This window comes from Tyto alba, unplaced genomic scaffold, assembly GCF_018691265.1.
Source record: "Tyto alba isolate M040663 unplaced genomic scaffold, T.alba_DEE_v4.0 Super-Scaffold_1, whole genome shotgun sequence".
NCBI classification, from domain to species: domain Eukaryota; kingdom Metazoa; phylum Chordata; class Aves; order Strigiformes; family Tytonidae; genus Tyto; species Tyto alba.
The window spans coordinates 22,120,706-22,133,852 of record NW_024881261.1 but is presented as its reverse complement, the minus strand read 5'-3'; the positions used below and the strand labels follow the sequence as shown (position 1 = coordinate 22,133,852).

At 43.3% G+C, this 13,147-nt stretch overlaps 1 protein-coding gene across 3 annotated transcripts in view; it reads left to right on the top strand.

Moving 5' to 3' along the window:
* The first annotated feature begins 1,536 nt into the window (after positions 1-1,536).
* SEC31B (SEC31 homolog B, COPII coat complex component) overlaps positions 1,537-13,147 on the top strand; it is a 35,704-nt gene continuing 24,093 nt past the window's right edge. For 2 of the 3 annotated variants that reach the window (XM_042786258.1, XM_042785221.1), the window contains exons 1-8: positions 1,537-1,627; positions 5,509-5,597; positions 7,152-7,275; positions 8,086-8,281; positions 9,062-9,157; positions 10,238-10,378; positions 10,877-11,019; positions 11,271-11,370. In XM_042786258.1, coding sequence (XP_042642192.1) covers positions 5,519-5,597; positions 7,152-7,275; positions 8,086-8,281; positions 9,062-9,157; positions 10,238-10,378; positions 10,877-11,019; positions 11,271-11,370 — 879 coding nt within the window. In that variant the 5' untranslated portion in view covers positions 1,537-1,627; positions 5,509-5,518. Of the gene's footprint in view, positions 1,628-3,360; positions 3,424-5,508; positions 5,598-7,151; positions 7,276-8,085; positions 8,282-9,061; positions 9,158-10,237; positions 10,379-10,876; positions 11,020-11,270; positions 11,371-13,147 lie in introns of all 3 variants that reach the window. The other variant, XM_042785747.1, reaches the window with a different exon arrangement.

The window sequence follows — 13,147 nt, the reverse complement described above, 5'->3', positions numbered from 1 at the left end:
TACATTTTTTCAGCTCCACCCTTCCCATAACACAAGTTTTTCCCTTGTTACTGGAGGAGACAGTACTTTCAGTACTGATACACAGTGGAAATTCTCTCAGTTTCCCCAGTGCTATGTCTTAGACCCCACTGTTTGGCTGTAGGAGTGGGCAATCACAGAAGGCTTGGACTCTTCTAGGTGCTTCCTATAAACTGGATGCTGTGCTCTGTTCTCAACACCCTGTCATGACTCAATGTTGTACTTTTCTTAAAGCAGGTATTTGAAGACAGTGATTCATGATTTTTCAATCTATGAAGATTTTTAACCCCATATGCTGAAGGTTAGCTTGGTTTCTGTAAGGGTGTATTGTTCTAGGTAATTACATGACTGAATGCTAGGACATACAAATATGTGTAAATAAAACTAACCTCTTTAGAGGTGCTGAGCAATCACCATTCTTCCTGGATTTTGTAAGCTGTCATCTTCTCTTCTAGTTACAGAAATGCTTACTCTTAAATTATGTTTTAACCCATAAGGGTTTTTAAAGTAGTTTTTGAGCTGTGAGGACCTTGAAACTGAATTCTGTTAAATTCTCTTACAAAGTGTTATGCGGGGGAAAACATTCCTTAGGGATATCTGAGGAAGAATGGCCAGTCCACAGCAGTTATGTGACAGCACTATATACAATGCTGTGAGTTGCAAAAGTCTTCAAGTAAAATGATCAGAGCAGTAATGGCTGCCTTATCTTAGTGTGTGTAAAATGATAATGCAGCTGTTGCACAGAGGCAGGTTGAGGCCTGTCCAGCTTTTAGTACTGCATGCCACATGGCTGCCCTGCCCTAGTGTTGTTTGCTGTCTCCTGCTTTGGGCTGTTTTACACCCAGTGTGTATCTAACCAGTAATGTTTTCCTTCAGGGGGAAGGCATAATGGGTTGGACAGAGAATATGTCTCAGAAATCCTTAAAAGTGGGGGTTTTGGTGTAGGCAAATGTTTTCAAAACAGGAGAGGGGTGAAGGAAGAAGGTCTAAGCCCATCTGCGTTTTATTTTTTTTTTCCTGGCAACTACAACGCTTTTAGAAAAAGACATTCCTAAGCTGTGCTCCTTTCCCTTCTGCATGCCTTCCCAGGAAGGCTCGAATCTGTAGCTGAGGCAAAGTTCTTCTGAGGGGGGTGACTTCAGAGGCATCAGACCCTGGCTCCAGCTACGCTGTTCCTTGGCCTACAGTTCGGACTAGTAGATGGAGCAAATTCAAGTATCTTAAAGATAGAAAAGGTGCCCAAGAGCCTCTTGGCTTGGGAGCCCTGTCCTGAGCACCGGCTGGTGCTGGGGCTCCCGGTCGCGGTGCCGCGGCTGAGGAAGAGCCACCCCGAAGGTGGGCGGGAGGGACTGAAAGCAGGGCTTCCCCCCTACACGCACGCTTTTCGGGACGCACCCCAAGGGCTGTGGTGGCCAAACTCCTCAAGGGGCCGGGCCGCCGTCCCGCAGCGCTGACAGCTCCCGCTGGCGCAGGCGCGGCGGGGCGGGGTCGCGGGCGGCGCTTCGCGGGCGGGGGCTTTTCGGCTCCCGGCGGCCACCGTCGCGAGCGCTCGGCTGCGGGAGCCGTCCGGGCTCGGGTCGACGGCGCGGCGGGGACGGCCAGCGAGCCGGTAAGGGCCGCCGCCCGCCTTCCCCCTCCCTCCTCCGCTCCGCTCCGCTCCGCTCGGCCTGGCGCGAGTGGCTGTTCCTGCCCTGGCCCTCGCGCCCCTCAGCTCCGGCCGCGGCGCGGGAGCCGCCCCCGGTCCGCCCCGCCCCTCCCCCTGTCCGGCCGGACCCCTCGCCCCCGGCCTGCCCCAGCCCCGGCCTGCCCTGCTGCCCTGCCCGCCCCGCTGTCGCTGTGCCGGCTCCGTCCCCCGGTCCTGTGGCTCTGTCTCTACCCCCCTGCCCCGGAGCTTGCCTCTCCTCAGCCGGCGGGCCGGCTTCTGGGCAGCGGCCGGTGGGGAGCGCCTGGGGGCAGCGAGGCTGTTTGACCTGGGCCCCGGAGAGGCCTCCGGCGTAGCGGAGAGCCTGTTTGTTACACCCGGCGGCCGAGGTCGATACTTCCTTCCTAGACTTTGCCTCTTTTCGTTATCATGCAGTATAACGCTGTTGTGTGGAGCAAGCTGACTAGATATGTGGATATGCACTCCCATATGTACAGTGCTGTGGCACTTAGCAATAGCTTTTGAAAGTGCTCAAAGCATAAGAAGTTTTTTTTATATAGTAGGGGAGCTGTAATGGAGGAATGTGCTGAGCCCTGCCCCACAACCCCGCCTTGCAAACACTAATGATTAGCTGAGATTAGTGTCACTGTGCCTTCTGTAATTGAGGTTTATAATAAGCACTTATAAGAACAGCCTGGCTATAGGGTATTGGGGAGCTGCAAAAAGAGAGTGTCAGAGCAATGCAAAGGGAAGAGGCACTGCAAAGAGTTTAAATTGTTGCTGGGGTGTGGCTTCTGTAGGACCGTTTGTGTCTTAAACATTGTGTTATGGCTGAGAGGCCTTTTTCAGTTCTTAGGGTGGTTGCCTGTCACCTGGGGGACCTTGGACAAGTCTTTTTCTGTTCTGCCCAAGTTTCACCTTTAGCTAAGGGGAGTCAGGCTATCAGCTTCTTTGTGTGCTGTACTGGTAGTCCAGTATCAGCAGGAACCGTTCAAAGAGGAATGGAATGGTTGGGTGCCCAGTGGCAGGAGGAAGACTGGGGAAGTCAGTAGGAGGGGATTTCTGATTGACAGTATTTGGGTGGTGCAAGAGAGAGATGGCCTCACAGAGTGATAGCAGGGATGATTATCATGGCAGCTTTGAGGGTCAATTAGCAGATACAACAACCACCACAGTCTTTTAGGATGCATTCTAAGCCACAGGTATTTCAAGTTAGTGTAGGTAGGGAATTTTTGCCTTTGTCAGCATTGCCCACGTGGTCTGTCATGGTTTGAGAGCATGTGTGTTTACTTTTCACTGTTTAGCTGTGTGCTCTCCATTTCCCAGTGGTAGAGTGCTCTGACCTGCTGGGTTTTGCTTTGCAGACAGTGTTACCTTTTAAGGACAGTGCAGGAAACCATGGTAGGGTGAGGCCATGGGGAAATGCTGCTTCTGTTGTGTGACTCCCATTGGAGCTGAGGTTCGTTAATACATTAGATCTGTAATCGGATGTCTGTAGAAGAAGGAGGAATTGTCATGATTAATTAATTAGACATCCTGAGAAAAGCGTGAGCTTTCTTAGAAGTCTTAGATGCTATTTTGGGAGATGACAGCAGGTGGCAATCTCTCCTTAAAGATTGTCCTTTGCAAACGTCTGACGCTTGTGAATTTTTCATGCAGCCACAAGAGGTTGCTAAAAAAGGGTTTTTTCCTGCTTTCAGGATTGTGAGTCCTGTCCTGGATATAGATACGCAGAGTGTATAGAAGGATCGCTTCTCCTAAGAGTAAGACTCAAATCAGGCTTTTTTTTTTCTTCCAAACCAAGAGCCCACTGATTTAAGGAGGAGGTGCTGCAGCATCCCTGCAGAACCTCAGTTGCAATGGAGCTGAACTGATAGCAGGTGCTTAAGAGATGGTATGATAGTGTGATCTTGGCTTCTTATGCATCTCCTGTGGGTCTTCTCAAGTCTGTTTGCACTGCTGCTGCTTTGCCTTGTGGACCAGCGGCACAGTGTACCTGTTCAATGCCTGTGATCCAACACTTGTACAGTTGTTCTTTTGATACTGAGCCACTCTAAATGGTGCCTTGTTTGCTTTCCTATGTCTGTGTGAGTTATCATGAGCAAGACACTTTACCTTCATGTTCTGTCCTGACTTAAGTTTGTGAAAAGAGAACAGTAATGTTGACTTTCTTTTACAGAATGCTCTATTGACAAGAAAAGCTGGACAATTGATCAATACTGTTCTATATGTTTTTTGTGGCTTGTCTTTGTTTGCATGTTAAATGCAAATTGTGCCAGCCATGCAGATAGTCCAGCATAGAGGGCAAGGAGTAAGACAGAGAGGATGTCCTTAGCTTCTGACTAGTGGTAGAGAAGAAACCCTAAAAAAGTATGGAGGAGTTAACCAGGAGATCCAAGCCCAAGAAGCAGTGCTGGCCAGGTTTTCCTTTGGGTGGGCCTCAGGAGGCTGTAACTTCATATAAGCCACAAGACGATGGAAGGCTTTTTCAAAACTGTTCTTTCTGGAGGATGGTTTGGCCAGACAGTGGGCTAGCCACAGCAAGCTACCTTTATGAACTTGGTTACAAATAAACAACCATATTTTAGCCTGAGTAAGGCCAGACTCTGAAGCACTGACACTTGTAGCCCTGCATGTGAAGAGAGGGCCACATGATGCAGACTGTGATTTAACTGTCAGCCTGGCTAACACAGTGTCAAGTAATCAGAAGAGGTTAATCACAGCGAGCTGTCAAAATGCAGTGTTTTGCTGTGCTGCCTGCTGACAGTTTTACTTTATTCAGCATATCATCTGAGTGTGTAGTTAGCAGCTCTGTTTAGCTAGAGTTAAAGGACAGCACTGCAGCCAGACTTGAAAGGTTTAGGAAGGAACTGCTCATGAGAGTCACCCTGCTAGCCTGTGAATAGCATGTACACACATCATTTATTACTGACATGCCTAGAAGGCCTGGGAATGGTCTGGAATACTGAGGTGCTGGGTGTTTTCTTCTCAGCAAGAACAGGATCCTACACGGAACAATAATTTGTATTTATATTCAGTTTTACAACCTTTTGGCTGTTGTTTGACTTTCAATTATCCTACTACATTATTGCCCAACTAATCTCTCTCCAGCAACACAGGGAAGTTGTGTTCCCATTTTACAGGTGTCAGTTGATATATCCAGAGTAAATTAAAAGAACTTGTCAGAGCTGAGATTGAAACCCAGTAGTTACTTCTGGATCTCTTCTCACCTTCTGCCATTTACAAACTCTATCAGAAAGTAAAATGAATTTTTCCCTTTTGCTTCTCAGAGGAACGAGAACAAAGTACATTAACTGAATTGGTGCATGATAGCATTGCACTTTGTTTTCTGTTGCCACGTCACTTTTCTGCTTGGAATTTAGCCTGCCCTGAGTTTCTTTCTGCTCCTTCTTTGCCTATGTATATACTGGCATCAGCTTGTTCAGAGAAAACAACTAGTGCTTTGCAAATACATTTGTTTAAATTAATTTCTGCAGCTGATTTAAACCAGCCTGGACTGAAGACTTGAGTATGTTGTTTAATTTAGATCCCCTTCCTTTTACTGAAACTCTCCTGTAATCAGGGTATATGGAAAAGAGCTCTATTTATGAAAGAAAATCTGGGATGAGACAGCTGGGATTGTTTGAGGTTTTTTCATGAATTCTAAAATACCCTCATTAATTCATATGAAAGTGTATTCACTGGCTGAGGAAGTAGCAAGTAACTTCTGTGTCAAGAGCAATTTGTTTGCATGGTACCTTTGTAAGGGACATATTTTGTTACTGGTGTGATTATTTTCATGTTGACTTTATCCCACTATTCTAATCACTGTGTGAAATTTCTTCTAGAACCTAGAAAATGAAGCTAAAGGAAATTGAGCGAACAGCTGTCCAGGCATGGAGTCCAGCAAACCACCACCCCATTTATCTAGCAACAGGTAAAGTTTTTCACACTTTATGAAAATTAAAGTATGAGTCACAGAGAGATCTTATGTAGGGTTATATTGGCTTTAACTTGCAACAATTTCCACCTAATAATCTCTGGAAAACTTACAAACAATATACCAAAAATATTATTGCCTTAATTTTTTTAAAAGTAACCTGTAGAGGATTATTTGTATGCCCAGCTTTGACACCTTAAAGGCCAGTGATTTTTTCAAAGGGTAAATACATGGCTTTTTTGATCTAACTTCTAATTGAATCTGCATGACCTCCAACACCTGCTTGCTATAAAAATTAAAACAAAATAAGGTTACTTACATGGTATGTCTGTGGAAAAAAAAAAGTTAATTCTAATTATGTTCATTTAAACTCTCTTTTACTTTGTAGGTCTTCAGACATTTACATGTGGTTTGACAGTCAAATAATAGAAATCTCTTCTCCCTGGAGTTGCATGTTTTGGTTATCATGCAGTTTTCAATATTCCTGTAAAACCTTACATTTTCATTTTGTTGATATTGTTCAGTATTCACTATTGTTATAATATTTTTTTTTTCCTGAAGCACAAAGTCAACCTGTTCACTGAGTTGGCAATGGGTGATTTTAGTGTCTGTGGCACCAACAGCTTGGGTTGTCTGCCCAATGTGAGAACTAGTCAGTTGTGTCTCCTGCCTGGATTGTGCATTGCTACCATATTGTTTTGTTCTTTTTTTTTCAGGGATGACTGTCAAAAGAAAGTGACAGAAGTTCAGCTGTTGCCTTAAAAGCAACATTACCATTTTTGGGGTAGATAGCATATTTTGTATTTCTCTAATAAAGACAGATTTTTGGTTGGACAAAAGGTCTTGGCTTCAATCTGCCTTAGATCAGAAACTGCCTGGTTTCATAATTTGTACTGCTTTTTAATAGTCTCTTGGGCACTTTCCATGCCATAGGCAGTTGCAAAGCACCTCTGTGGCAAGTGAGTGACTCTTTGCCTGGCAGTGTCCCATTAGGCAATGTAAAATCTAGTTTTAGCTTTTATTTTGTAAGCTAGGGAGAAGGAAGGAAGCTACCACTGTGTGACTGCTAGCTGTCTGTGGGTTGTTGGGAAATGTTTAGTTGGTTGAGGTTGAAGAAATTCTGCCTTAGACCAGGTTTAGAAGGTTTGATCAAGACATAGAGTCATGGTTGAGGAGCAGCATACAGAAGTATTTGGGATCATACCGGTAGCAGGGTTGCAGCTGCATTTGTAATTTAAATAAGGACTTAATATCAGAAGCTGTGGCTGCTTGGAAGAGGGTATATGGATTATGTTTATCCCAAGAGAGAAAGGTGTTTGTGCAGCAGTGACCCTGTTTCCCAGAATTTCTTGAGGAAGTTCTAATTTATTTCAAAGTCTTTCTCATAATTGTTGGTTCCTCTTTCTGAGGTATTCAAACATGTCCTCTCTTTGAATGGGCACAACCAAGGTTGTGCTGACTATGAAGAATAAGTTTCCAGTGCATTGCTCTTTTTGTATCTTTTGTTCTTGAAAAAAATGCCCACTTGTTTTGCCCTTGTACTTCTGCTAGGAACATCTGCCCAACAACTGGATGCATCCTTCAGCACAAATGCCACCTTGGAAATATTTGAGGTTGACTTCAGGGATCCCTCCCTGGACATGAAGCAGAAAGGAACACTTCCTGCCTCAAACAGGTACTAGAGGCTTGTACTGACGTATCAATCAGTGGAACTGAAAAGGGCTTTTCTGGTGCAAGGAAGGAGAGAAGGAAATCGTTTTTTTGTCATATAAAATGATCTTTTGGATCAGGTGACCTCTGTCTTCAAGAAATGAACATTTTTGTTGACAGAAATCATGTTGGGTGTAAAACTACAGCAGTTGGACCATTGTAAAATTCTGAAAGGACTTATGTGGTAGTCAATCAGGAGGGTCATTCTGTATCATGTGGTTTTGCTGGGGCTAATGATTTGCAATAAAGACACTAGAGGCAGAGTGAAACTTGTCTTCCAGCTTTTTAAGACAGAGTGATTTCTTGGGCTCATTGGTGTGGGTGACATTTGCACCTAGTATAAAACACAGCCTTGATTTTTAACTAGCAGCTTTTACAGTGGGTAAACATTTTTTTTTCAGATAATAGCTCTGGAAAAAAAGGCACATAGTTCTGTTATCTTATTTTCTATATAGTGTAGATTAGAGAAGTTCACCCAGCAAATCCCATATGAGGTCCTAAATGTTTTAATGGGAAAAAAAAAAAAAAGAAAAAAAGGGTCAGTCTAGCTCTTCCTTTGTAGGTTCCCCTTAAGAGTCTTTGGAAAGAAGGTAATTTCTTTTTTTCCCCATGTAAGACCCACAGTCATCTTCAAAGGGAAATAGTTATTTAAGATGCAGACTGATGGTTATGTTTGATAGGTCAGAACATGGATGTGGTTTTTGGTAATGCAGAGGGTGTCTTGATTTCTACCAAATATTGTGGCCTATGCCAGCTTTATTTTATTCTCTTACAGGTTTCATAAGCTGATCTGGGGTAACTTTGGAAATGGGTCCCCAGAGTCTTCTGGAGTGATCATTGGTGGAGGAGATAATGGTGTACTGACTATGTACAGTGTGCACTGCATCTTGGCTTCAAAGAGCGAGCCTGTAATTGGGCAGACAGAGAAGCATTCAGGTCCTGTTCGAGCTCTTGACTTCAACCCTTTCCAGGTATGCAACATTAAGATACTTATAACTAAATGAAAATTAACCTCTGTATTAAAAGAATATGTTTTCCCTTTGCGTATAGAGATTTATAAACTGAAGAAACAGTTTTTAACCTGAAAGAGGCATGGAAGTTGTGACACAGTGCTGGTTTGGGAGTCAGATTTCAGTTCTGTTCACAGCTTTGCCACTGAATTCCCACATGACCTTGATCAAGTCTCTTACATCTCTGTAAAAACATGTATTGTTACATGTTAGACCATTACTCATTTGAAATCAGAACTTTTTTTATTTGTTCAGTTGGTGTCTAATTCAGTGGGGCCCTGATCACACTTGAAGGGACTGCAACATAAGTGAGTAGTGAACAGAAGACAAGTTCTTGTGGTAGCACAAAGGCAAATAGGAAGTTGTCTGCAGACCTTTGCAGGAAGCCTGCATCATCTCAGAAGAAAAGTCCTTGGTGCTGGGATGCAGGGCAAAGGCTCAGCTGGCCAGAGACAGCAGCTTCCAGGCCTGTGCCAGAGTTTCATGATGAGTAACATCAGTCACCTGCACATGTAACTTGCTAGACAAAATATTAAATAGGTTTGTACCATGGCACAGCAGAAGGCATGGAGGCCAGAAATGTCCTTGGCTCTGGTTAGTCTCTTTCTGCTTACCAGTGACTGTGAAATGCAGCTATCATCTGACTTTGGAAGCTTTTGGGTTTTTTTGCTTACGTTTATTTTTTAAAAAGTCCATCCTCTTTCCCTATGAAACTCAGCTGAGCTTTTCTTTTTTCGACAGAGTAACCTCTTGGCTTCTGGAGCCAACGATTCTGAAATTTTCATCTGGGACTTGAATAACTTCAGTGTGCCTATGACTCCAGGGGCTAAATCACAGGTAAACAACCTCTGGACAATACCCCTGCAGTTTTGTATCTCAGTAGGCAAGGCAAAAAGATGTGAGTGTGTGGAGTCATCTTGGTCTAGTCAGTTGAAGGGGGAATGAGCTTGACATCTGTCAGAAGAAAGATAATTCAGAACTGACTGATCAGCTTCATTCTGGGAAGGTGGAGAGGGTGTTTTAAGGGGAGGGGAGGTAGGCTGGCAAGCTCTGGAAGGATGCACTTTACATGGATGGGTAAGCTCTTTGTGGATTTGAATCAAGTAACTGACCAGTTTATCTTGTGATCCAGCTGGAGCATGTGTGATGGATTAAGAAGGCTTATTGGACCTTCTCTGAGAAATGAATTTACTTCAGGCTTTAACTGAAGCTTTTCATATCTCATGAAAGTAATATCCCTAGTAGAGCCAGTGAGCCATTTAATGCATCTTGGCTATTACTCCCAGGTAATGTTTCCTGAGTTTGAAGAGGGAGAAGTTTCTGATCTTCTGATGCTGATTATGTTATTCAGGGCAATCAACTTCCCTGAAAGTGAAAAAATCATAGTTAACTCGCCTAAAAGTAGGCCACATTTTTTCTCCAATAAGTCTTTCATTTGTCTCCTTGCCTATCTCCTGCATTGCAGTATATGCAGTAACAGCAATTAGCCTTGAATGCTTCATCATTTTCCATCTCACTGCACTCCTGAAATGTTGCACAAGGTCATCTTTCAGTTTAAGTTCATCTCAGGAGTCAGGGTAGAAGCATCTATGTTGCATCAGCTGCAGTTCTGTCTGGACTGATGTATGACACATTTGGCTAATGCAGAATCCAGTACCTGCTCCCAAAACACAAAGGTACTTTTGCAGGTGACATTCCCCCATAGAATTTGACTGTCCACTGTACATTCTGAGTACAGGACTTCCCATGCTCCCTAGTCTTTCTGGTCAGTGTTGCTAGTTCCAGTTAGCTGATCAGTGATTGAAGAGAGGAATCTATATATCCTCAAATCCATTAGTTAAGCTAGTAACAGAATCCTATGATTAGTGGTCCCTCAACATGGCAATAATGGATGTGTGGCCTTTCCCATCTTGGCAGCCTCATGAAGACATCAGTGTGGTGTCCTGGAATCGGCAGGTGCAGCATATCCTGTCCTCTGCTCACCCCAGTGGCAAGGCTGTGGTTTGGGACCTCAGGAAGAATGAGCCTATCATCAAAGTCAGTGACCACAGCAACAGAGTGAGTGGAGGAAAGACTGTGATTCTGACTAGCTTACAACATGCCACAAGTGACTGCAAAGCAGTGGCACAGGCTCTTGGGATCAAGTGTTTTTATGGTGGCAGCTACTGGGGCTCTTGGAGCTGTAGCATCAAAGCACCTATGTCTTTTTTCCCTAATGAAATGGAGAAACAGAACCTCTAGCTGTTCCTAAAATTAGGGTACGCTTGCATTCAGTTTCTTTGTTCACAGTTCATTTATGAGAAGCCTCCTGTGTTTTAATCCCAGCTGTCTTCCTAGATCAACTTTGAACTAGTCCTTCAACTTCTGTATGATTAGTAGGATTTTTGCTCTGTAGAGAAGATAGAAATACTTGCTTCCCACAACAAGACATTGCTAGACTTGCTTTATGTCAAGCATTCTAGGCGAGTTAAGTGCAGAATTGTGTGGCTCTGGGCCATTTTTGATGTTGCCAGCTTGCTTTGCTGAATTTTCAGCCTATGCTATTTTTGTCCATAGATGCATTGCTCAGGAATGGCCTGGCATCCAGAAGTTGCAACCCAGCTAGTCCTTTCCTCTGAGGATGACCGCTTGCCAGTGATCCAAATATGGGACTTACGTTTTGCTACCTCTCCTTTGAGCCAGCTGGAAGGGCACACGAGGTGAGGGCCTGCTTGTTATGTTGCCTTTTCAAGGATCTCCATCTTTAAAAGGCAGACATCTGTGAGACTGGACTTAGGAGAACTGTGATTTTTTGCTAGGCCTGCTTTGTTTCACAGATTAATGTGGCTGAGGATAGAGATGAGAACTAGCATTTCTGAGCTTAAGCAGCATTTCTGCTTCTTTCTTGGTGACAGGGTGAGAGAGTGGTCTGGATATGAAATATGACTGATTTCTTTCTGATCTATTTTAGGGGAGTTCTCTCTGTTTCTTGGTGCCAGGCTGACCCTGAACTGCTGTTGAGTAGCGCCAAAGACAACCGGATCTTGTGCTGGAACCCAAGTATGGGGGAGGTACATAACCACAGCTATAAGTACACATGGTCTGCTTTATACAAAGTTGTGTGCTATGCTACATATGTGTCCCTTCTCTGTATCCCTGTTGAGTGCCAATGTAATTTCCTTCAGTATGTCTTCTGCACTCTTCCTGTCTGGAGTGAATGAGAGTGTTGTCCATATCCAGACTGAAAACAACAGAGACAGTCAGAGATTTTCTCCAATATGTCTATGTCCAGAGATCATAGAGAGAAGAAAGCTTTAACTAAAACTTAGTTTCAGCTAATTATGATTACTCTTGCTGTGTTCACACATGTAGTGTTCTCTGTGTTCATTTGTTTCTTCTTCTTCCTTCTCCTAGGGTAGTAAGTTTTTGGAGGGGAAACCTGAAGGAGAATGAGGAGCATTTGTTGAGAGGGGAAGAATGTAATTAAATGTGTGTGTAAACTTAGTTCATAGTACAGTGGTTTCACATGTATGTGCTTATCTAGTCATGTATCTCAGAATTACCATCTTTGAAATATTTTGGTATCACCTGAATCAAAATAGGACTGTGTAAAAAATTTTTATGCACACCTCTTCAATGCTGAATTTCTGGATAAAACTGAATTTTGAACTTTGAACAAAGTTTATGCAGTTGATCTTGATGATAGCATGGTGAAAGCACTCACAATACTGAACAAAGTCCAGCTGGGAGCCCCAGGCTGGATTCATTTCACTTAGCTGACCACCTTTGCCTTGGAGGCATGGAAAAAATTAATCAATTTTCATAAAATGCATTAAATGCTGCTGTTGTGGCTTCATGGGATCTGATGCTTACTCTGTACAGATGTCTGGTGGTTAGAAGAGAATCAGACTATTAAATGTTCCTGAAGTCTAATTTTTACTAAAGGCTTTTAACTGTTTTAGCGGGAAAATTAAAAAAAAAAACTATTTTAGTGCAAATGGCTCATCTTTATAGGCACGCTGCTGCAGTCTGAATTCAGCTTGGGCATTTATGCACAAACTATTGTTAGGGGGATGTTCTTGACTTGGTACCAATGAACAGAAAATTTTCAGGTGATACAAAAATTGGGAAGGTTTTCAATAGTAAGGACAGTACAGTTATACAGAATGGCTGATCTGGTGAGTTTGGGGGGAGAGTTGGTTTCTTTGTTTTTTGGGGATATTTGGGAATTTTTTTTGGTCGTTTATTTTTTTGTTTTGTTTTGTTTTTTTAATTTAGCAATCTATATTTTAATATAAGAAATGCAAGGTATTATACCTGGGAACAGAAAATGCAGATCATGTTCCCACAAAGAAGGAAGCTGTGATTCTCTGTGCCTTGTGCCTGTGAGGCACAAAGGAAATCTCTTAATTTACAGACTGGAAGTTCAAAGTCAAGGTTGTGTTAATGAGTTGCCCAGTGTCAGGCAGGAAGTCTGTGACTGGTCCGTGAATTGAACTTTGGATTTTTGAGTGCTGGACCAGAAACTTGTTGGCTGCAATATCCGTCATAGTTCATCTGCAGCTATTCAAGTTCTCTTTTGTTCTACTTTTTTTTTCTGTGGGCTTTTATTTTCCTTACCAAATTTGTTATTCAGACTATTCTTTCTGTTTATATATTCTTGCTCAGGACACCTTCTTGCCTTTTGGCTTCTGGTTTTCTTGGGTTGTTTTCTGGTGTGTCTCCCTTGGTTAATAGTGGGTGCAACAGTACTCCCTTGTTGCTTTTGCAGTTTGTTCTACAATCGGAATCCTGTAGTGTAGCAGCTTTCTGTGGCTTTCTGCTGTTTGTATTCAATGCTCTATAATT